Source organism: Calliphora vicina, chromosome 1, assembly GCF_958450345.1.
Source record: "Calliphora vicina chromosome 1, idCalVici1.1, whole genome shotgun sequence".
NCBI classification, from domain to species: Eukaryota; Metazoa; Arthropoda; class Insecta; order Diptera; family Calliphoridae; genus Calliphora; species Calliphora vicina.
The window spans coordinates 36,239,666-36,265,844 of NC_088780.1; the positions used below are offsets into that span (position 1 = coordinate 36,239,666).

The window sequence follows — 26,179 nt, forward strand, 5'->3', positions numbered from 1 at the left end:
TTAAAAAATGCTTGTGTTCAAAGAGAGACAAAGAACCTAAGGTTGTTGTCAAAAACCTAATACCTAATGCAACAACAGAATACATGTAAATCAATGTACATATGGAGTTCGATCGTGACGGTCAATGAAGAAGGTCGTTAAGCGGAGATTGATTTCTATTTATCGTTTATTCGATGTAAAATAATTTATGTTTCAACGCATTCATAGTGTTGTGCATTTATTTTGTAATTAACATTAATTTTGTTATTGTTTAAAAGAATTTACAAGAGAAAGAGACTCTTAAAAAAAAAAAAAAAAATTAAAAAATAATAAAAAAGAAATGAGTGAGCGTAATGCTCAAGATGCAAATAATGACTGTGTAAACAATAATGATTATACTAAAAACACAATTCAAAATACTGAGAATGTGAGAAAGAGAAAAAGCAAAATGCAATGCGAACAAATAGCTAAACAACAAAAAAACAATTATTGGGCAATTCTTGATAATGATACAAACTGTGATCAAGAATGTTTAAAGATATTTGAAAAACATGTGCAAGAGCACGAACAACCAACAACATCTTCACGTGCTATCTCAAACAATACTACAAGTAATGAAAATAACAATGACAAAGAAAACACAAATAATAATAACCAATGTAAAAAAAAACAAAACAATAATACTAAAATCCCACCTCTAAATATTTTTGATGTGGAACCCAATGAACTTATCAAATTTATTAGAGATGGACTAAAAATAAACAAATTTAAAATTAAAGAGTGTAATAATAAGAAAATCTCTCTCTTTATGTTATCTATGGAAGACTATGTTAGAGTTAAAGCTTATCTTGAAAAGAGCAAAACTAAGTTTTTTACATATACCCCAAAAGATGTTAAAACAAAGACTTATTTACTAAAAGGCTTATGTGCCAATATTGATGAAAACGAAATTTTAAATGAGCTATATAAATTTCAGAATACAAATTTGAAATTCGTGAAGGTTAGCCCCTTTACAACGAAGAAATCAATATCTGAGAAATACTCACTTCCAATTTATCTGGTACAAATAACTAAAGAAAGTAAAGTTAGCGAACTTAAATCAATTAAATGTATACTTTATCGATGTGTACATTGGGAAAATCTAAGAAAACCAGAAATACCGCAATGCAGAAACTGCCAGAGTTTCTTTCATAGTGCATCTAATTGCTTTTTACCTCATAGATGTGTTAAATGTAACGAAAAACATGATATTGGTAAATGTTCCCTTCAGAATATTCCTGCAAATGAAAAAGAAAAACTATATTGTGTGTTATGCAAAAAATACGGCCATCCAGCATCATATAAAGGATGCGAAAGATATAAGGAACTACAACAAAAGCTGCGTTCTAAAAACCAAGAGTTGTCTCAAATGCAAAAAAATAATACTTCAATACCAATAAGTACTAATATGAGTTTTGCTAACGTAGTTAAAGACAATAACTTACAAAATGTAAACAACACTAACTCCATTCAAAACGTTTTGGAACAACTAAACCAATCCATGCAAAATTTATCCAATCAAATTATAAATTTAAATAAACAATTGCAACTACAAGTTGCTAGAATAGACACAATTTTTTCTATCTTAGAAACTTAAGTAATCAAAATGGCAGAAATAATCGAGAAAAATCTAAATATAATTGAAATTAATGTTAACTCTATAATAAAGTTAAGTAGAAGATATGACTTAAATAACTTTATAAATAAATGTAATGCAGACGTAGTATTACTTAATGAAACAAAGTTGAACATTAGACATAAACTAAATTTGAAGGACTACATTATGATACGTAAGGATAGACAAAATGACAAAGCAGGTGGTGGTACTGCAATTTTAATAAAAAATTGTATCAAGTTTAATAAATATACCAATAATACTATTAATTCGTTTAAACAACTGGAAACTTGCATAATAAAAATACCATTATTAGCCAATCGTACATTGTTTGTTATTTCAGCTTATTATCCCTCTGGGAATAATAGCGGTCCTTTTAATACAGAATTATTCCAACTTTTTCAATCCTTAGATTTGCAAAATCCAAACCACTTTTATATATTAGCCGGAGATCTGAATTGCAAACATAATGACTGGGGTAACAACTCATCCAATACAAAGGGAAATATGTTAAGAGAGTGGCTTCTATCTAATGAAATTATGTTCAGATGTGTATTATACGCCTCTGTATCACCTTCATACCCTCGTTGTGGTTCATATTTGGACATATGTATAGCTGACTCCCGTTTGAATATTCAAAGGGAGAATAACACAATAAAGTGTTTAAAAACATTTGACTATGATAGTGATCATAATGCTGTGCAAATTAAGGTTTTGAGTGTTTCTAATGATCATCCTTTAAGTTTCTTTAAGGAAATGCCTAATTTAAAATATAATTTCAAAAAAACAAACTGGAAAAAATTTAAAAATAATATGATATCTGAACTATATGATAATGGAAAAATACCTAATGATAGAAATCTTAGCAATCCTGAAATAGATTTTTATTTACTTAGATTAAATAATGCCATAACAAGTTCAATAGAAAAATCTGTTCCTAAGTTCAAGGACAATAGTACTGTAGACAAATTTTTAAATCCAATTATTAAAAAACTTTATTCGGAGAAAAGCAAAATAGTAACTATCATCAAAAGATGTAATAGATTAGAATGTGCCTTGTCTCAGACAGATTTTAATTTTCTTAAAACTAAATTAAAATTAATAAAAAAAACTTATAAATGATAATTTTTCGATTACAGTTAATAACCATTTTGAACGGAAACTCAGAGCCCTAGATCACAAAAATTCATCAAATATGTTCAGTGAGGTTAGAAAACAATTTAAAACTAATAACTCTGACATAAATATAATTAAAATTGCTCCAGAGAATGAAGTGTGGATAAGAAATGCTGGGATTAATCCTGAAGATTTAGAAAGAGAAAATGATAGTAATAAATTTATTGTAAAAGATGATGAACAAAAATTAAATATAATTGGTATCTTTTTGGAAAAAATTCACTCGTACAAGGAAATTGATGAAGGAAATAGTTTACAGGTTGAAATTGATAATTGTTTCTCCAGATTTTTGGAAAATAAAACTGAATATGAATACAATAAATCAACTTTAACTACATTTAGCTTCCACAAAAAGTCCAATGAATTGAATGAAGATTTTTTTACAAGTAAAGATATACTCATTTACACTTTCAAACATTTAAGGAAAAAGCTATCATCAGGTATTGATAAAATTCCCAATGTTATTTTAAAATATATTCCAGAGGAGATCATTTATGAATACTGCACTCTCTTTAATAATATACTTAACAATTCATATTTCCCTGTGGCATGGAGAACGGCTAAAGTGGTAGTATTACCAAAGAAAGATAAAGACAATAGTGACCCCAAAAATTTAAGGGCAATAAGTTTGCTCCCTAATATTTCCAAAGTTTTTGAAACTTGTATCAATAATAATTTAATGTTGTTTTGTAAAAAGAACAAACTAAACAATGATAAACAATTCGGGTTCAAACATAAACACTCAACAGTTCATGCGATACATTTGTAGTTTCAGATATCTACTGGAATTTAAACAAATCCCTGTGCACAGGTGCTTGTCTAATAGACTTCGAAAAAGCGTTTGATAGTATATGGATACCTGGTTTAATATATAAATTGTTAAGTTACAAATTTCCTATCCATTTTATTATTCTTTTACATAATATGCTAAATGACAAAACCTTTATAGTATGTGATAAGGATAAGATTAGTACAAGAAAATTTAATATTGTTAATGGACTACAACAAGGAACTGTTATCTCTCCTGTTCTTTTTAACTTATTTATATTTGATCTCTTAAACAAAATTGATAATATAATTGGCTTTGCTGATGATATCATTGTATATCATGCTGATAACAATATTTCAAGAATTAATGAAAACCTACAAAATAATTTTAATGTAGTACAAAAGTATGCATTTGACTGGCAAATGAAGATCAACTCTAGCAAATGTGAAACCATTCTTTTTCGCCCTCCTGTAGGGAAGTGTAATTTTAACATCAAAAAGAATTGGAAATCTTTTGGCATCAAGGATAATAACAATGTAAATATCCCAAATAAAGATGTTGTGAAATATCTAGGCATTAACTTAGATAAATTTTTATATTTTAATTTTCATGTTAACGCTCAAATATTAAAAGCCAGAAAGGCTTTTTTCATGTATAGGAAACTTTTCATCTCAAAATATATAAATACAAAAGTAAAGATAATTATGTACCAATCACTAATACGCCCAATTTTAGTATATGGTTGCCAAATATGGTTCAACATTTCCCCAGCATATATGGAAAAACTAAGAGTTTTTGAAAGAAAATGTTTGAGAAGTTGTACTTCTCTTTATAGATCACAAAATAGTAACTACTTAAAATATATATCTAACAGGAAGTTATATAATTATGCAAAAGTTAGTAGAATTGACAACTTTATAATTCATGTAATAAGAAACCACATTACAAAAAGTCTAGAATGCTACGACAATAATTTGATTATGGCACCTTATTACGCCAATCATGAATATATTGAGAAAAGTCTTCAAACCGGATATGTACCACCAGAGGCGTTTTTATACCTAGATAGAAATGGTTTTATACAAAACGAAATTGGCATTCCTATATTCTACCATGTTTATAGACGAGCCACTACAAAAAATATTTATGAAAACCAACTGACAGCGGACAATAGCAGATTTGATACTAGTATATTTTCAGAGGATATAAATCTTAATATTAATGGAAAGTATTGGTGGCTCACTTAATAATTTCCATTCTCTTGTTTTATCCCTTAACTATATTTTTTTTATCTTTTTGTAATATAAAAGTAAGGATTTTTTTGCCATTTTTTCTTTACAATAAGTTGTATAAATTAACATTTTTTTTTTGTTAAACTTACATAATTATATAATATTAAAATTATAGTATTAATGTATATAATATACTTGAGATCCCGTTTATGAGACAGTGTATATAAATTAATTTAAGTATTACTATTTGTTTATTTATAGTTTAAGAATGTATATAAATTTTGGTTAAATAAACATTATATAAAAAAAAAAAAAAAAAAAAAATCAATGTACATATTTTGAGTTTTTATATAAGTAATCGAATTTTGGTCTGAAAAATGAGTAATCACAGATCGAGCTGCTTTTCTTGATGCAACGCTTATTGGCCCAGTTATTAGCGAATTTAGATATTTTGAGTTTTTATATAAAAAAAATCGAATTTTGTCAGAAATATGAGTGATCACAAATCGAGATGCTTTTCTTGATTAAACGCTTATTGGCCAAGTTATTGGCGAATTTAGATATTTTGAGTTTTTATATAAAACAATCGATTTTTGGCAGAAATATGAGTAATCACAGATAGAGCTCCTTTTCTTGTTTAAACGCTTATTGGACAAGTTATTAGCGAATTTAGATATTTTGAGTTTTTATATAAAAAATCTATTTTTGTTAAGAAATATGAGTGATCACAGATCGAGCTCCTTTTCTTGATTAAACGCTTATTGGCCAAGTTATTATCAATTTAAGCTATTGTGAGTGTTTATATAAGTAATCGAATTTTGGTCTGAAATATGATTGATCACAGACCGATGTATTTTACATATGTATTTAATAAGTGGGCGTATTAGTTGACGACCTAATTTTTTATTTTAAATAAGTCAAATTTTGTCTTACAAAAAAATTTCAATATTTCAATTATATTTAAAAATGTACCACTTTAAAACTCCGTCTTTCAAAAATTTTGCACTTTTTCATACCACTGTGTGTGAGAATAAAAAAAGAGGGAAATAAGTCTGTAACTTATAAACTCTTACGCCGATTTGAATGAAATTTCACATGCGCAAAGAGGAAGTATAGTCGAGTTCAAGTTTTGAACTTGGACCTCATGACACCACCAGGAGCGGGACCAGGGGTTCCCAAATTAGGTCACCTCGGGTATGTTCAATTTTTAAAATAATCCTAATTCAGGCTTAGAGTATCCGAAAACCGGTCATCCGGTTTTTTCATCTTTGTAAACTCCACCGGTTTCGGTTTTTTTTTAACTTTTCGGTTTTTTGTCAAACCGGTTTTTGTAAGACGGTTAATCGGTTTTAATGAAATATATTTTCTAAAGCTCATTCAAACATATTTATGAAAAACTTTGATACCATTTTTTAAAATATTGATTTATTTTATAGAAAATTGTAGCATTTGACAATATTTCGTAAAAGATATAAAATAATTGCATAATGAAATCAAAAATGCTAAATTTCCATTAAATAAAAATTTAATATAAACCGGTTAACCGGTTTTTTTGAAGACAAAAACCGAAACCGCTTAACCGGTTTTTTTAAAAGTCAATAATCTAAACCGGTTTTTTCAAAAACACACTTTTGCGGTTAAACCGGAAACCGGTTTTTTAAATTTGCCGGTTTTTTGAACACTCTAGTCGGGCTTTATCGACTATACTTTCTTATCTCTACTTGCGTTTGGTCTTCAAATGAAACTAGTAAATAAACCTTAGTTTTTGATAAGTAAAAAAATATTTTATTTTTAAATTTTGCCTGTTATTTATTGTTTTTGCTTTTGTGTTTGTTGTGTTTTTCGCCACAACAAACCCAAATGAATTGACAGTTCAGGAACTCCATTGCACGCTTTTAATGGCCATAGCTATAGCAGCATCTTTTGTTTTGGCGACACCAATAAAACCAGTGTGATGAACAAATGTTAGACCTTCAATACCTACCAACTTTGAAAGTTCTTCGTCTCTCAAACCTCTCCAAGGTTCAGGCAAAAACTTACGTCCTAAATAGCTATCAGGTGTGACTGGCACACCAGCCACACACCAACCGCCAGATGCATTAACAAAAACCACAAGTTTAGGAACACCCACCACTTTAAATTCTTTTTCCAAAGCATGCAAATGGTGTTTCCAAGGGCAGAACTTTTCCAAAACTAAAATTTCACCGCTTTCATAAATACTCTTGGCAGTTTTCAGTGCTGTCCGTACATATTCTTTGGCTCTTATCCAAGATCCTCCAATCGATACCACATTTTCAATAAACTCTTTACCAGCATAAGACATAGCTTCTTCGAAACGAGCATTGACATCAACATTTGTACCTTCCTCCTCCCAACTGGGATTGAATTTGCCAATCCTATTGGGTAAATGTGTGGAAATTTTGTACAAGGGTTCTTTACCATCCGGGCATATTTGCTCTCCATTATCTATAGCATCAATTTCAATTATAAAATTGGCATATAATTGCTCAAATGTTAATTTTAAATTTTCAGGGCTAAGTGTTATATTGGCATGTTTCTTTAAAACCTCATCTATAACACGTTCCCCATAAAAGCGAAAAATTAATCCAGAGCTACTTAATCTAAAGGGAAAAATCAATTTAGTGTAACTATTACCCAGTTTATTTTCACACTTACCTAATTTTATATTGATCTCCTAGTTCAGGCCTTAGGGTACTCATTGTTTCCTGAAATGATTTCTGATGATGATCATATAGCTTTCTCTCGTGATCAAACTCACCACCCACATCCACAATTATATCGCAATTTTCATGCAGTTCTGTATCATTGCGCGACCTTAGTATTTTAGCATTTGCATATTCTGGCAATTGTTTTAACATAAAACAAGCTAATACTTCATCACAATGAAAAGTGCCACTGTGTGTGCCTATGGTTAAAGGAGATCCTTCCGTACGTAAACGTTTTCTACGTAACTGGGCTGTTTGTTAAAATTTATTAAAAGTCTATTAATTAAGAAATACATATCACTTACGCCTAGTAGTTTTTGCAAAATGTATTAATAATAATCCAAGAAACAGGAGTTTGAAAGTGAAAATTTTATACATTTTTTTCTAGCACAAGATAAGACGAGCTCAGCGATTACAGAGTTTGTGTGGTGAAAACGCGCGATCGCTGGTATCAAGGCGAATTTATAGAAGGTGGCGACACAACTACAACATGCACAAAAACAACAGGTACTTTGTTTAGTTAAAATATAATTAAATATCAAAGTTGCCTGCTGTTGTTTTTGCTTTTGGGTTTGTGGTATTTTTCACCACAACAAACACAAGTGAATTGACACTTCATTTGTCTAAACAAGTGAATAAAAAAAATAATCAGCTTCTCTACTAAAGCCACCTGCTATAAGTTCGCCTTGGCTGGTATGTCAAATTCCACATCAAGGCGAATTTATATAAGGTGGAGTCAGTCAAACAGCTGATAATTTTTTTTTCGCTTTTTGTTTCTAACAACTGTCAAAGTTTGTTTTTATATTTAAATATCTACATATTCTAAGCTTATTAACAAAATGTTTATTTTTTATATACATAAGTAAAGCTCTCACTATTCAATTATCTACATTACATTAAGTTTTAATACATATTTGTTTAATTTTTCATTTTTGTTATATGACATTTGTTAAGACCAATTGTTGTTTTTGTAGAACTGCCACCACCATGTATGAATTCGCCTTGTTCCATATATAAAAATGTTATGAATTCGCCTCATCTGTCATCTTATTAAATTCGCCTTGGTATAGCATGTGCAAGGCGAATTTATATGTGACTACAGCATGTACAAAACAACATGTTCTTTCAAAATTGAATGCTGTTGTTTTTGTTTTTGCTTTTGGTATTGTTGTATTTATCGCTACAACAAACACCAAAGAATTGACAGTTCACACATCTAAACAAGTGAAGAAAAAAAATAATCAGCTGTTCTTTTGAGGTCATCTTCATCGCCTCGATCATGTGTTAACTAGTAGGTTTATATAATTGAAACTAAAAGTCGACGTTTTAAGTTACTGATAATTAACCTTGCATTTTGACAATTAACTATCTTTGAATTACCTACTTTTTCCAATTAACATAATTTTAGTTTCAGAACTGTCTGTATATTGTCACGATAAAAAATAACCAGAGATTGTGAAAAAGGGATAATTGTCAGCATGTTTGTGATAGTGTTTTCACACCTAAATTTAAAATCTGGGTTTAACATTTATTGAGCGAACTCTATTTTTTTCTCCCACTTTTCAATAAAACATTTTCGTTATGTTCTGTTCAAAAGCTGCTGCGTTCATTACTTATTTTTTTTTAATTTTTACGCTTTATCAACGGCTTTCTTCGTTTTTATCAAGGCAAATTTATTTACAGGTATACCCAATTCTACAACAAATACAACTTTACCAAAAACAACATGTACTTTGTTTTTGTAAAATTATTTGCTAGCTGTCAAACAGCTAAACAACAGCAGACTGCAAAAATCAAAAACAGGGGTGAAAATAAATAAATACGTAAAATTTACTTTCAATAAGTACTCCATTCACTTTTATATTATCAATTATTCACTTTTATACTATTTTATATTTTTTATTAAAAGAATCAAAAACGTTAATTTAAATTAATAAAGAAATGTAAAAAAACTTTGACAGCTAGAAGTGAAAAAAAAATCGAGCAAAAAATAGTCAGCTGGCTTTTCGACGTCACCTTATTAGATACGCCTTGGTTTTTATATTTGTTTTGTTTTCTTTTATCAGCTGTTTTTAACATTTTCATGTTGGTAGCTCTGAATTTAGTACGTGGAAAACAAGGTTGTATTTTATAAATCCCATTTAAATTCAAAAAAGCTTTTGAGATGGTTTTAACATAATAATTTTGTATGGTAAAACCAGGTTTTAATAATGGTTTTAAAACGCAATTAAAATACCATAGGGCATAAAGAGGAGACTTGATATACATGGCTTTTGATAGAGTTGTCATTATTCAAGTTTTTTTTTTGGATCAAATAAAATAATTTTTTTTTTATTATTGCAGTGATCTATTAATCTAGCTATGTCCGTCTGTCTGTCCATCAGAATGTATCAACCATATATATGGTTACAGTAAACAAATATATATTTGTGACAACCATATTTATGATGAATAATTTTATCATAATATGTTGTTCTCAGATTGTGATGCCCATAATCCGAGAGCAACATAATTTGGTAAGTCCTTTATCATATAAATGGTTGTCACAAACATATACTTGTTTACTGTAACCATATATATGGTTGATACAATCATGTCAATCGTAAATTAACCATATCATGGTTTCCACAATCATGTAAATAGTTACTGTAACTATAATATTGTTAAAAAAACTTGTAACAATATTGCAGAGCTTTAAATGAATCATTAATTTTTGAATTAATCCGCGAATTATTCACACAAAAAAAATGATTTGAATGAAATTTGAATCAATTCAAATGAATTTGGTAAAAACGAATTGCAATTCGTTTCCAATTTATCTGAATTGAATTGATTTTGAATTAATTCAAATGAATTAGAAAAAGAATTAGCAATTCATTTGAATTGAATTCATTTCCAACTCATTTGAATTGATTGAAATTTGAATTGATTTTGTAAGTAAATCTACAGTAAGCATCCCTGTCGTTTTGTCATTGAACTAATTTTTTATGTAAAAGACAGCAAGCATTACATACATTGATATTTTTCCTGATTTTTGATTATTTGTGGAAGATAGTTTTATTTTTTTGAAATAAATATTAGCAAAAAGTGCGGATACAGGACAAGGCTTTTAAATTTTTGTACTGGATATTTTCATTTTGGTAGGAGAAAATTTTCATTCTCCCGAGAGATTTGCTCTTGAATTCGATTGATTGGAACTGAGTTTTGATTCATTTATTGGAATTGCTAATTCTTTTTTCTAATTCATTTGAATTAATTCAAAATCATTTCAATTCAAATGAATTGGAAATGAATTGCTAATTCTTTTTTCTAATTCATTTAAATTAACTCAAAATTATTTCAATTCAAATGAATTGCAACTCATTTCGGCCTAATTCGTTTGAATTCATTAAAATTTCGTACAATTAATTTTTTCAATTCAATGAATTAATTCAAAATTTATCTAATTCTTAATGAATTAAAATCAAAAAGAATGATAAACACAGTAAACATGCACAACAATATTTTTTCTGTGCGTGTAGAGATAAGATATTAATGCATATAAAATTTAAACGTTTTTGCAATTATACTTCTCTAGATATTCCAAAATAACTATTAACTTTGTCTGGGTGGTATTACACCCACTGTTCCAAGCCATCCCATTTTCGGTTAAACCTTATGCAGTGATGATAAATTGTTGCGTATAAAGTTCAAATATTGTCGCAATTATACTTCTGCAGATATTCGAAAATAACTACATATTTACTTTGTATGGTGCCATGCCCACTAAACTTTGAAAATAAAAAACAGCTTATTGATTAGAGTATCCAAAACCGAAACCGAAAACCGGTCAACCGGTTTCGGTTTTTTGACAAACCGGTATTTGTAAGACGGTTAGCCGGTTTTAATAAAATATATTTTCTAAAGCTCATTCAAACATATTTATGAAAAACTTTGATACCATTTTTAAAAATATTGATTTATTTTATAGAAAATTGTAGCATTTGACAACATTTCGTATAAGATATAAAATAATTGCATAAAAAATTAAAAAATTCTAAATTTCCATTAAATAAAAATTTAATATAAACCGGTTAACCGGTTTTTTGATGACAAGAACCGAAACCGCTTAACCGGTTTTTTTAAAAGACAATAATCGAAACCGGTTTTTTCAAAAACACACATTTTCGATTAAACCGGAAACCGGTTTTTTAAATTTGTCGGTTTTTTGGACACTCTTTTATTGATCCTTTCAAATATAAGGGAATATACAATAAACATTTAAAGAGGGTCGGAGCATTGGTTTAGCCTTCTATAAGGTACAAACAAACAAACAAATAAACAGACATAAATAATAATAAACGAAAAATTCCTAATTTTACCAATTTTTAGACTTTTGAAAAGGCACTTTCTAAATACATATTCTTGAGAATATAGTGAGCTAAATTTAAAAACTTAAAGCTAAATTTTTAAACTGAAGGTACCAATTTTTCCCCTTTTTATCGCTTTATGGTCCAAGTTATGAAAAATGGAAAGTATTTGTTACCGAATAATTAAAAATGATAGTTTGAACCTTAAGAAGTTTTGGAATAGTTGTGTGGAAAATATAACACTTTCAAATTTCATAATTATTTTTTTTATAAGTGTTTTTTTTTTCAAAAAACTTACTTAAATTTGTAATTGTTGGAAATTAAATAAAATCAAAGAATAAAAATAAATGAAATGAAGTGAAAGCAATGTAATCGCAGCAGTCTGGTTATTTTTTATTTATTTTGGAAACTGATAAAGTGTTGTGTAAAAATAGCTATTGGAAAATCATAGAATTTGGGACTTTATTTATATTTAAAAGGTAATGAGCATGAGTTGAGAATGGTACTATGAAAAAGGTATTTTATTTAAATTAATTTACATTGAATACATGATTGATTTTCTTTAAACTTGTCATCTACATGATTTGCTGAAACATTTACTTTTAAAACTGTTGTCTGTTTGTCTGTCTGACTGTCTTCATTTCAATTTTGTTAAAGGATTTCATCATAAATAAGCTATCATTTTCTTTTTAAATTAACGAAAGCGCATAAACATAAGAGTCTTTTTATTTTAAAAAGTATAGAATGAAATGAAAGATCTTTCTCTTTTGATTATTTTACATATGAATCTATTAATTATATTGGTATTTGTGTGTGTGTTTTTGTTTTTCGATTTTTTTTTATTGATAAAGGACTATTTTGAGGTTTTCCTATGAACTGAGTCTTTGCAACAGGATGTTTTGCAGATGCTACTGATTATTTTTGTTTATTAAATATCCTGTCATTATTTTAAAAGAATTGTTGATGTTGTGATGTGAAAGCAAATATCATAAGTCTACTGTTTTTAATTAACTATGTAAAACTGAAAAGACATACATAAATTTAATTTTATTTTTTTAAATAATTCTTAAATAGCTAGAAATGATTAATAGTTAAACATTTTTAAAAATTTGGGGTAATATTATATGTAATTTACAAAGCTTTGCCGCAAAAAAATATGCGAATCTGGATAATGCACAAACCGTATTGATTTTGGTTGAAATTTGTTCATTATTTTAGATAGCTCCCATACAAATATGTTCTCGGAATTCCACTTATATAACTAAGTACTCATAAAAATCTCATATTATTATCGGTATTATTACAATAGTCGATATAAATTATAGGGCCTAGCCCCCATTATAGGGCCTAGCCCCCATTCGAGCCTCTTTAGTGCACCGGAGTGTTCTTTTTGTTTTTAACACCTCTCACATTCCTAATATACTGAAGAACTCGTTTTATGTAAATTGTTTCTATATCATTCAATATTTATTTACTTAACTTAAATAACAATTGGAACTAAAGTATAATAAGTGTCTGTTGTGCAACAGAAATAGAAGATGCCATGTCAGTCGCGGACAATCAGCGATTCTGAGTGGAGAATCTCACAGAGCTTCTGGGTGGCGCCGGACTCCTAACAAATTCTGAGTGCCTACGATCGGGCAGCAAACAAGCTGGATTGAGAGCTCAAATTTGTAGACCACATAAACAACCTCTTCCTAAACCTGGTCTTCAATAACTTACACACTTGTTCACACCACCATTTGGAAAGCACTCACTGGCCGATCTTGACATATGCCTTCTAACACATAGTCACTCTGAAATAGTGCAAAGCCTTCAAATGGTTGAAACAGAAGCTGCAAAGACAGAACTCAGAATAAATCTTATATATAAATAGGCCACACGTTTTTTTGTGGTACACTTTTAAGTATGTTATTGTCCGGTCATCTATATACATTAGAGTGCTCCAAGATTGTATAGACGAAAAATATTTTCTAGGTACAGGTCCCCCCCTCTAGAATGGTTCTATGTATTGTAGAAACTCGTTGTGTAAAATATTAGGATGATCGGATAACGCTAACTGGTGCCGCAACGACGCTAAAGTTTTGAGGTGCATTTACAAGGGGAAAAAATGGAATTTTTTCAGTTTTTGTAAAAATTTTGCCATTAAATAATTACTTGTGCTATTAGGGGTTAATTTTAATTTGTCTGCAGTTTTTGTAAATACTAGACTATGTGTTATATTTTTCTTAAGTTTCATCAAAATCGGCCCAAAAATATATAACATTTTGCTATCTTTCCATGAGAAATTCCAAATATTGAAAAAATTGACCTTTGACCTTCACGATTTAAGGGTTAACGTTTTCCGATTTTAGTAAAACTTTCAGACTATATTTAGAATTACCTGGAATATAATATTCTGAATAGCTTTTGCTTAAAAATCAGAACAGTAAAGAAATTCGGCTCATTCGTCCAAATATGGCCAAAAAAATAGTTTTTCTTGAAAATCTCAAAATTTAAATCGCAGGTACGGAAAAACTATAGGAGGTATTTTCATACTTTTTTCATATTTTTATTCCCTATTATGTTCAAAATAAATCTCAATGTGATGATCAAAAAATTTTGAAATTTGTTTAACAAAATTTTTAAAAATTTGAAATTGGAGTTTTGAAATTGCCTTTAAAAAAAATAAATTTGGTTGGTCATACCTGCGAATAAGTTAACGGTATCCTACGAAGACAAAAACTCATATACAAGTAACTATGGATATATTTTAAGTAGAAATGTACTTTTATTATAATATTTATCAAAATATGTTAATTTTGTTTCTACATTTCTCGTTCTAGTGGCCTGAGACACGTTAATGGCCTGGCGATTTTTTAATAACTTTAACATTTTTTAAATAATTTTTGTCTTTTATATCTTATTAGAACGACAATTACGAGTACATTTCGATTCTTTTAAATTAAATTGCAAAAGTAATTATTTAATGTCAAAATTTTTACAAAAACTGAAAAAAATGCATTTTTTCCCCTTGTAAATGCACCTCAAAATTTCAGCGTCGTTATCCTATCATCCTAATATTTTTCACAACGAGTTTTTACAATACATAGAACCATTCTAGAGGGGGGGGAGGTCAAAATTCGCAATTTTATTTTTTTGGAGCACTCTAATAAACATATATAAAAGAGTAACGTTACTGACTCACTGACTGACTGATTCATCATCGCACAGCCCAAACGGCTGAAGTTAGAAATTTTAACTGTGGGTTGCTCCCTCCCCAAAACGTTCCGATAAGAAGGGATTTTGGAAATTCGAACGTTTAGGGGGTAAAAAAGGGTAAATTAATTTAAATTTATTTGAATAAAATTTTACCACCTCAATGGGGATAAAAAAGGTACCAAAAAGGGGATAAAATCGGGAAAATACATTATATTTGAAATTATTAAGCCAATTTTGATAAATTTTTTAACGTTGGTTCCTGGAGTCATACAAAAATTAACTAACAGGGAGTTATTTGGAACTCGAGTACCAAGGTGTATATTGGGCCAAATTAGGGCAAACAGTACTTTTTTTGGTACTTTTTTTAAAACATATGAAATTAAGCGTATATCGTCCTAAGTGAGGGAGAATTATAGGGGGAGACTTTTTGGAAATTTTTATATTTCTAATGGAACTTTTTTGAATTTTCTATAATAATATAATTTTTAGTAATTTTTCTTTATTCGAATGGTACATTTTGTAATTTCTTCACCAATGAACCTAAAGCCATGAAATTAAGCTTATATGGACCCGATTGGGTGGGAAACCACAAGTGGGAGATTTTTGGTACTTTTTATATATTCGAATGGTACTTTTTTAATTTTTTGTAATAATGGACATAGAAATATGAAATTAGGCGTATATGGTCCCAAGTGAGTGAAAATTCATGGGTACTTTTTTGAATTTCCTATGATAATGGACCTAGAGTTTCCAAAAAATCAAAGAATTTCAAAACCGCTGTTTGGGTTTTGTGATAATTTATTAAATATTATGTATTATAGAAACAAAATTAGTTGATAATATAGGAAATGATATACAAATCTAAAATTCAAACTTGACGGGTTATGGTTTAGTGAATGCGAATTTAAAAGTGATAATCAATGGTACTATTTCCTTATTGCAATGGTACTTTTTGAATATTTTATAATAATAAACCTAAAAATTTTTTATTAGGAACACATACCCAGAAATATGAAATTAGACATTTTCAATTAGATTCACAAAGTGAGACTTGATAGTACTATTTCTTTCTTCTAATTGGGGTGGCGAAGCGCACCGGGTCAGCTAGTTCTCTATAAAAAACATCCAACTACAGGACGTGCACCACTTTTGCCACTTGAGTAGCATCATAACATCAACTGGAGGCTCTTCTGATGATGTTTCAAATCGAACCATGAGAGCTCGGCAAGCTTTTGTGTGGAAATCACCATCAATCTCCAATCGCTTAAGAAATTTCAGTTCGTGTGTTAAGACTTCGCTCTTCTATGGCTGTGAAAAGTGGAATATGGATGCTAGAGAGGTTAGAACATTGCAAGTTTTCACCAATAAATTCCTAAGAAGAATACTAAAAATCTACTGGCCCAATAGGATATCGAACACACACCTCTGGACAGTCACACATCCAAGCCAAATACATTCCGAAGTTTTGAGAAGGAAATGGCGATGGATTGGTCACGCATTACGAAGACCACCCGGAGATGTAACCCGCCATGCCATTGACTGGAATCCGTAGGCAGCAGAAGCAGAGGACGAAAAAATGTTTTTGATCAAAAAAAAAATTCGGGTTAAACATTTTTTTTCCCGATTTTGACCCATTGTAGGTCCAACTTACTATAGCCTTATATACATCGTTGCAATAGACTTCGAAACATATATCTAGATATCCATATTGTCTATATTAATGACTTAGTAATCCACATATAGATTAAAACAAGTAAGAAAGTATGGTCGGCCATATAATACCCTACACTAAGTAAAAGAGCAAAAACTGTTTTCTTTTAAAATTTTTCGGAAATGGGGCTTATATGGGAGCTATGACCAATTATGGACCGATCACCATGATAGATCACATAGATAGTGTGATTTATGTCTATATGAAAGTTTACTATGTTGAATTTTGTGTGTATACCAAAGCGATTTATGCACGTTAATGTGATTTTCGGAAGCTGGTCTATATGGGAGCTATGACTAATTATGGACCGATTATAGCAAATTTTGGTGACGTGAATTTTGTATATATGAGACTGATTTGGAGCGAAATTTGTGGAGATAAATATATAAATTAAACATTAATGACCGATAAAGTCCAATTTGGGAAGGGCATTTGTATGGGGGCTAGGTGAAATAATGGACCGATTTCTGCCAGTTTCAATAGGCTTGGTCCTGGGCCGAAAAAATAATATGTTCCAAATTTGATCGATATATCTTCAAAATTGTGACCTGTACTTTGCGCACAAGGCTTACATGGACAGCCAGCAAGACGGTGTAAGACTGATATTTTTGGGCGTTACAAACATCAGCACAAACGCATTATACCCTCCCCACTATGGTGGTGTAGGGTATAAATAGTCCAAAACTCGAGGTTGTACCGGTTTTTTTCCTAATATCTCAGCTATTTGTGGGCCAATTTGGTCGAAGAATTCCCTATATATTGATGTATGAATCATGTATGTAAGTTATTTTGGGGCTACGGAAAGTTGGTTTCAACATACAGGCGGACAGACGGATAGATGAATATTGCTATATCGACTTCGCTATCTATAAGAATCCAGAATATATATACTTTGTGGGGTCGCAAATGAAAAATGTAGACATTACAAAATAAATGACAAATATATATATACCCTTGCCTAGGTGCGGATTCAGGTCAACCATTAAAAATACGAAAAAGTGAATACGTACAAAAAATTGGTTTATTTTTCTGCGTTAATCCATTTTGCAATTTTTCAACATGTAATTTTTTTAATATTGCTACTTTGGCCTTAAAGGTTATCAGAATTTTCTCAATATTAGGTTTTTAGATTTTATAATTTTATAAGGTTCACTTTAATATGCATATATGTTGTAATAATCCCAGCTTCTTAGTAATATATTTTTTCTTCCAATTTACTACTTACCTTTCCCTGTCTTTACACCTTCAAATAAAACATTTTACAATTAAATAAATTCTTTTATAATATTTTTCTATGTATTTATTATTTCATAATAATTTTTCTGTTAAAAGCTTAAGTTTTTTTGTTGTTTTTTTTAGTATTTATTGTTAAAAGAATTTGGTTTTTATTTTGTTTTATTCAAGGAAATATTTGAAATATTTTTAATAAAGCTTCAATTTGTTTTTTGTTCTTTTCTTTTTAGTTAATACAAGTGTTTCATAAAATTCTATATATACAGGTTTTTCTGTTTAAAATACATACATATTTATTTTTAAAAGTTTATTGTAAAATATTTACAAAAGTATTTGGCTATTTATGATGATTATTTTAAATAATTTAGCTATAAGCATTTAGAAGAGCAAGTTGAAGATTCTAAGTTTAAGTAAGTAACAAACAAATTAAAAATTACTTTTGTGTTCTTTTTTTTATTATTTTAAATATTCTATTTTGTATTTCATGGGTTTTTTGTTAAACAGTCATATAAATAAGTAAAAACAAGTAAGAAAGTATGGTCGGTCAAGCCCGACCATATAATACCCTACACCAAGTAAATGAGTAAAAATATTTTTCTTTTAAAATATCAATAATTTATGGGAGCTACGGCCAATTATGGACCGATCACCTTAAAATTAGGTCGTGTGATTTATGTCTATATGAAAGTTATTTATGTTGAATTTTGTGTGTATACCAACATTTTTAAGTGATTTATGCACGTTAAAGTGATTTTCGGAAGCGGGTCTATATGGGAGCTATGACTAATTATGGACCGATCGTAACAAAATTTGGTGACATGAATTTTGTATATATAAAACTTATTTGGAGTGAAATTTGTGTAGATACATAGATAAATTAAACATTTATTACCGATAAAGTCCAATTTCGAGGGGACATTTGTATGGGGGCTAAGTGAAATAATGGACCGATTTCATCCAGTTTCAATAGGCTTGGTCCTTGGGCCGAAAAAGTAATATGTACCAAATTTGATCGAAATATCTTCAAAATTGCGACCTGTACTCTGCGCACAAGGTTTACATGGACAGCCAGCCAGCCAGCCAGCCAGCCAGCCAACCAGACGGACGGACGGACGGACGGACGGACATCGTTTAATCGACTCAGAAAGTGATTCTAAGTCGATCGGTATACTTTAAGGTGGGTGTTAGACTAATATTTTTGGGCGTTACAAACATCTGCACAAACGCATAATACCCTCCCCACTATGGTGGTGTAGGGTATAAAAATGAGTGGGTTGTGGGTTTTAATTCAAAAGAAAAAATCTTGTATCAGACATGATTTTCGTTTGTAGCAAAAAGTCAAAAGTCCTTTTAATATCCTAAATGTATAAGTTTAGATACACATACGCCTACGTAGTTTGATTTATGCTTACACGTTTTTCTTATTTTCTAAGATTTATTTAACAAAAATTACTAAATCCTTTTGGGTTACAGATAATTTAACAATTTTTTTTAAATGCTGGTATTTTGTGAATGTTATGTTATTTGCCATTGTATGGTAAATATGACTTTGTGGAATCGTTTTTGGTTTTTATTGATTTTAGATAGTTTCTTCATAGGCAGATAATATAATTTTATTTAAACCGGCCCACTGAAAACCCCTATAACTACAATGTTTTAGGATTGATTTAATCTGTATATAAACGATTTTTAACACATTAAAGGTGAAGCACCATTTTGCAAATGTCCTAGAAATGTTTGCACATTCAGCAGAAGTAAAAAAGGACTTTTAAATTAATTAATAAAGGGTGTTTCATTGAGTGCTATTCTGTCTTTAACAAAGTGTTTGTAAGATATCATCAACATTTTGCAAGGCCAATCATTTGGCTTAGCTGGGTGGTGCGAATCCGAAATGTCCAATTGTCCATGATTCTAGCACATAAATCAGGCTGTATTTGGACCGCTGTGGTTTGTAGCATATTCGCATAGATCTGTAACATAAGAAAACCCTACAAGAAAAAGTCTAACGCGGTCAAATTTAATGATTTTGGTGACCAGTTCATGTGCGACGACCATGCCTTCAAATCGCTCGTTCAAAATGTCTAATGTGGTAGGAGCTGTGTGGCACGTATCGTTCTCAAAGAAATATGAACCCATGACGTCGTCAGCCTAAAATTCACACCAAATAATTACTTCCTCAGGATGTATTGGATGATCTAGGATCTCACGTCGGTATCGTCCCAAATTCGACAATCATTCAGAAACGAGCCTCATCGCTGATTTTCATTGATGATTTTTTAATGAAAATTAGGGTGAGTTTAAAACTCATTCAGGGATCATGAAGCGAACACACGTCGTTGTCAATGGTCAATTACCTTCATTTACCGTCAGTTGAATTTTGCAAGTTCAAGTCACGACCCAAAAATCGCCAGTTGTAGTCTGTGAATGGCTAAGTTGTTGTGAGTAACGCGAAATCGATTATCTCGGATTCTCTAGAAGCAGACGTTGGTTCATTGTTTACTGAACCAGTGGATTCAAATTAATATACCAAACTGTGAATAGTCCTCTCAGTAGGAAGATTATGCCGATCGAACAGAATATCCATTTTGATAAAACAATTTTATCATTTGCACGTCTTGTTTAACCAATTTGACAGCTGTAGTTTAAACAATGTGGTCGCTTACATCTCTCAAAGTTCGGAAGACCCTATTATCTCAATGTAACCAAAACGTTCCACCGGATGAAAAGAAACGTACAAATGTAGTTCACAATTGTGGATGTTAATCCTTAATATATCGCTGCGCAGTGTGGTAGATTAAAAATTTGTTGGAAATAAATCTGGCATTTCTAAACGGCAAGTCCGATCAGGATAAAATTTGACGAGTACGTAGCCAAGGAGCATTCGATTTTAAGTTATTAAAATGGGCCCCACAAATACTCGAGGGGCGGCGCTATGGGGGCTCAAAGTACCTTCGACATGTAACATTTTTAAACACGTGCAATTTATGGAAAGCGCTTGGCTAGGTCTTGGAAATGATGTCTGCATGTGCCATTTATCTCTTATAATACCGAGTTATATGTATTTGAAAATTGAATTATTAGACAACAATATCAGTTATAGAACCAATAACAAATTCTCAATACAAAGATTCAAAAATATTAGATTTTTGCGGTTTTTTAGACAAAAAGGTGACTTAACTCTTTTGTATTAAAAAAAAATCTTTCTTTAAGAACTATAACAATTTTATGGCCTTCTGTAAGTCGTCTTTACGGAGAAGATTATGGTATAGAAAACATGTCCTATTTTTTGAATATGTCGCTCCTACGTCCTTCAGAATTGGATCCATTTATATCAAAATTTCAAATTTGGGCCACATTTTCTAAAATCTCAAAGCTGGGATCATTAAACCGAAATCAGCGTTGGAAACCTTGATATGTGCCTTATTTATCTCCAAAGTACATATTTTCCTAGCCCTGTAGGAAAAGTGTACCCTATGAGCAAAATTGTAAAAAATACCGTTTTTGGGATTTTCGCTCCAATTTTTAGGAATTGGGGGATTTCCTTTTATCTTTTGTAAAATTTTTTTACACTTTAGAATGATAAATTTAAAAAACCTTGAAAATTTCATTGAGTCTTGGTAATAAATAAAGATTTAATTGCATATTTATTGAGTTTCTAAATCTTAAATTTGTATTAAAATTTTAATAGGATTGCAAATATTAGGAACAATTTGATCCACATTTATTCAGAAATATTTTTTTTTGTTTTGTTTGTTTTCAAAATTCAAGTCAATGTCTCAATTAAATTTAAAAATAAGCCACTTTTAAAACTTAGTCCATCAAAAATATTGCACTTTTTCATACCGAACCTGGAGCATTTTAATACCTTAAACTTGAATACTCCTTGGCTACGCCCATGTCAAATTTTATCTTAGCCCTTTAGAAATGCCTGATTTATTTCCAAAAAATTTGGATTCTGCCCACTGTACATTATTAGGTAAATTCTCTGCGAGAGAATTTTGGATAAGTAATTTTGTAAATTTTTTGCAAATTAAAAAATTCATTTAATTCGAAAATGACTGCTTTTTATTGAGTTTTTTTTTCAAATTGAAATTAAATTTTTATTTATGAATAATTTTTAGATTTTTCTGTTGAAAATGCAAAAATATAAACCAATTTTTAAATTTATTCCCAAAAAAGTATTGAGAAATTCCAAAAATAGGATTTTTTTTTGTCTATAATATACATAACAGAGACGGGATTATCGGAACCCTCCGCAAAATAATTAAGAACATATTGAGCCATCTAAAATGGGTTACTATATTTTGATATGGATTACGCGATTTGAGAATTTTATCCCTAAATTTGAATTTTATATAAAAAATAATCATATTTTGAATCGACCTGATATCAAAATTTATTTTCCATTTAGAATAGTTGGCGTAAAGTTATCTTTTTAAAAAGTAAAAACTCTTTATACATCTTCTTAGAATTTTTTTAGATAATTTAAGAAGAAAAAGTTACTTTTTCCCACAAAAACTAGCTAAAAATCGCCTTTTTTAAATTCCAATGCATATAAATTTTAAATCAGTTATTAATTTTAAACAATTCTTTTTTGATTTGATAAATGCATTTGTTGTTAGTCCAATAAAGGTAAAATCGGGAAATATATGGACACACTGTTATCAAAAAACTGGAGCAGGGTGGGTAAAAATTTTTAAATTTTTATAACCTTCACCATGAGTGGCAAGGGTATATAGAAGTTTGTCAATCCGTTTGTAATTTCTACATTTTTCATTTGCGATCCTACAAAGTATATATATTCTGGATCATTATAGATAGCGAAGTAGATATAGCCATGTCCGTCTGTATGTTGAAATCAACTTTCCATAGCCCTCAAATAACTTGCAAACATCATTGATACATCAATATATCGGGAATTCTCCCGGCTCGGTTGCTATATAAAATATAGAAAATCGGCACACAAATGGCTGAGATATAAGGGACAACCTCGATTTTTGGCCAATTTTGTATCTATATCTGGATTACTAAGTCATTAATATAGACAATATGGATATCTAATGGTAGATATTTCAAAGTCCATTGTAACGATGTATATAAGGCTGTAGTAATTTGAACTTACAATGGGTCAAAATCGGTAAAAATAGTTTTAAATCCGAATTTTTTTCCCAAACAAAATTTTTTTTCATAAATTTTTTTTAATAATGAATATTTTTAGGTAAACCAATGTCGAACATTTCACCAAAATTTTATAAAATTAAATTTTTTTATATATTTTTAGGTAAACAAAGTTTAAAATTTTTTTTGGAGAATTTTAAAAAAAAATTTGTTTTTAATTTTTTAAATTTTTTTTTTAATTTATAAAAAAAATTTTAAACTTTGTTTTTTAAAAAATTAAAAAAAAAATTTTAAAAAATTAAAAACTATTTTTTTTTAAATTTTCAAGAAAAAAACTTTTAAACTTTGTTTACCTAAACATATCGTCGCCCCGAAGTTATCTTCACGTAAGTCCAACAAATTTTTTGTTGGGAAATTGAATTTAAAGTTTTAAAAAAATTGAGTCGAAAAAAGTTGTTCGATGTTTCTGTATTATGTAGTGCTTGAAATTCTACATCGATTATTGAAAAAATTTCCAAAGTCATGCAGGAAATTTTTCAAGTTATTGGCTCCAAAACAAATTTACCATTTTGTTGTATAGGCCACTTTTTACGAAATATTTATTAATTTATGGCACATACGTGAAAATGTACTGATAAAAACTGCACTAATATTTTTCTCCAAAGTTATCTTCACGTATATGAGTTATACTTTCAGTATTCAAAATTAACGTATGTATTTAGTAAATCGCTCTGGAAATGTTATGGCAAGTTCTAAAGTGTGTTTTTTTTAGGCCGAATAGAACTTTAAATTGTAAAAAATTTACAAAAGAAGTAAATTTTTATTCAAAAAACATGATGATTTCAGGAATATGCCACCATGGCTATTTTTAATGAAGCGCATTATGGACTTCCAATTTTGGACCACTTTGGAATTGAATTGATGGTATGTCACAAATAACACGAACAATGTTGGCCTGCAAGTCGTCAATTGTTGCTAGTTTATCAGCATGAACTAGTGACTTCACGTGGACCTACAGGTAATAATCGAAAATGTCAAATCGCTCGTCCTTAGAGGCCAATAGACAGGTCCATTTCAATAAATCGAACAAAAATCGTTGATCAAGGTTCTGTAACGATCTCCATTGACCGCAACGCCTGCTCCGACTTCATTTATGAAGAAATAAGATCCGATGATGCCACCAGCATGTAAACCACACCAAACGGTGAATTTTTCTGGATGTAATAAAGTGTGTTGAGTTTGTTGTGGATTGGTTTTACTCAATATGCGTCAATTTTGTTTATTAACAAACCCGTTAAGACAAAATTGAGCCTCATCGCTAAATGTAATTTTGCGATAAAACAGTCGACAATAAAGTGAATCAATAACTGATTTTCAAAGTACATATAGATAATTTGGTAGCATTGTTCAACCATCAATATATTTATAATGATTTGACAGAATATACTGATTCTAAATGTCAAAAAGTGACAACAGTGGGACAGTTCATTAGATAGTTAATCCTTTCGCAAGTTCTGGCGGGCTTAAAAAGCCACAATTTATTATTAAAATTTTGGAAAATGTATTCCAAGATTTTATAATATTGAGCATATGATTCTTTGGAGCGACTCCTGTGTGCCACAAAACCGAAATAAAATGGTATCGTCTACTATCCATGAAATTTTGTATAAAAGAAGTAATTTGAAAACAATTTTTCAAAAATGTTCACAGCCGGGACTTTCTCAAATTCAACAGATTTACACTGTACATAGTGCAATAGACCGATTCCTAAAATTAAAATAAGTCATTATCATTTTAGATTCGACATCAAAATCAATCCAAAAAGTTCATTTTAAAAATTATAGAAATCGGTAGGAAGATTTGAAAGTTTATTCATTACTAGCAAGCCAAAATAATTTTAAAGAATCTATTTGCCTAAATTAAAGTAATAAAATATAATAAATTCAATTTATTTTCTCTAGTCTATAAAACATCTATAAGTGAAAACGAATTTCCATCATCAAGTTTTAAAATACGAGCTAGAAAGAGAGTTTTGGCAATTTTATTCATACACATGAATAAATATTTCTCAAGACAAAATTAAAGATATTCAAAGCATATATGTATGTATACCTCGTCATCAGATGTGGTCATTTGACAGATATTTTATTCCGTAGTTAATCAGAACATGTCGTCTTTACAATCCAATAAATAATCACAACTATCTCAAAAAATACATGTTTTTATTTTAAAATCAAAAATTGCATTCTATATATAAAAATAACCGCTATAGATTGTATGCTGTAAAATTCACGAATATAGAACGAATTCGAAATTCCTATTATAATTAAAATAAAATATTTTTTTCTTTTTTAAAAACTTGTTAAATATTTGTATCACATACGTGAAGATAACACAAGATTTTTATATTTATAAAATTTCATACAAATTTTATTGTATATCCACAAAAATGGCTCATACAGTATCATAACTCATTAAATTTTTAGCAAAAATGGATATACAACAAAATTGCCCCACAATATCTCTAAAATTATAAGAGATATAAACCTGTCGATTGAACAGATCGATAGATCTAACAATTTTACCCCAGAAAATGGTCCCAACTCATTTTTTTTGATTTTGTGATATACGTGAAGATAACTTCGGGACGACGATATATAAAATTTGAATTTTATAAAATTTTGGTGAAATGTTCGACATAGCTGAATATAGCTCTCTTACTTGTTTTTCTATACCGCTGCTAAAAATTCTCAACAAAATTCTGAGATTACTTGATTTTACGTGCGACTGCTGCAACTAAGTAATATAATAGTAAAATAACTAATAGCATCATATCGGAATTGGATCTATTTGATCGGATAGCAATCTATAGTTCAAATTGCATGTCTCTAGTTTTAGAGGTTTGGGATGGTTGTTAATAAATCTGCCGTTACACCTTGTTAATTGAGTTGGCGCAATATCAGTCATTTAACCTAATAGAGCATTACACATACATAATTTGAACTTAAATAAAAAAAACATTAAATTTTAT

The 26,179-nt window shown here is 29.6% G+C and overlaps 2 protein-coding genes across 2 annotated transcripts; one reads left to right on the forward strand and one right to left on the reverse strand.

The window, feature by feature from the left end:
* Nucleotides 1-319: 319 nt before the first annotated feature.
* Nucleotides 320-3,523, forward strand: LOC135963465 (probable serine/threonine-protein kinase DDB_G0282963). The gene is made up of 4 exons (XM_065515317.1): nt 320-638; nt 2,773-3,249; nt 3,292-3,435; nt 3,507-3,523. Exons 1-4 carry the CDS (start codon nt 320-322, stop codon nt 3,521-3,523), a joined length of 957 nt encoding a protein of 318 aa, XP_065371389.1.
* Nucleotides 3,524-6,568: 3,045 nt separating this feature from the next.
* On the reverse strand, nt 6,569-8,024 carry LOC135948923 (MYG1 protein-like). The gene is made up of 3 exons (XM_065498373.1): nt 7,842-8,024; nt 7,487-7,787; nt 6,569-7,431 (listed from the first exon to the last, which is right to left on the reverse strand). The coding sequence occupies exons 1-3, from the start codon at nt 7,912-7,914 to the stop codon at nt 6,684-6,686; spliced, it is 1,122 nt and encodes a 373-aa protein (XP_065354445.1). The 5' UTR covers nt 7,915-8,024; the 3' UTR covers nt 6,569-6,683.
* Between the last annotated feature and the right edge of the window lie 18,155 nt (nt 8,025-26,179).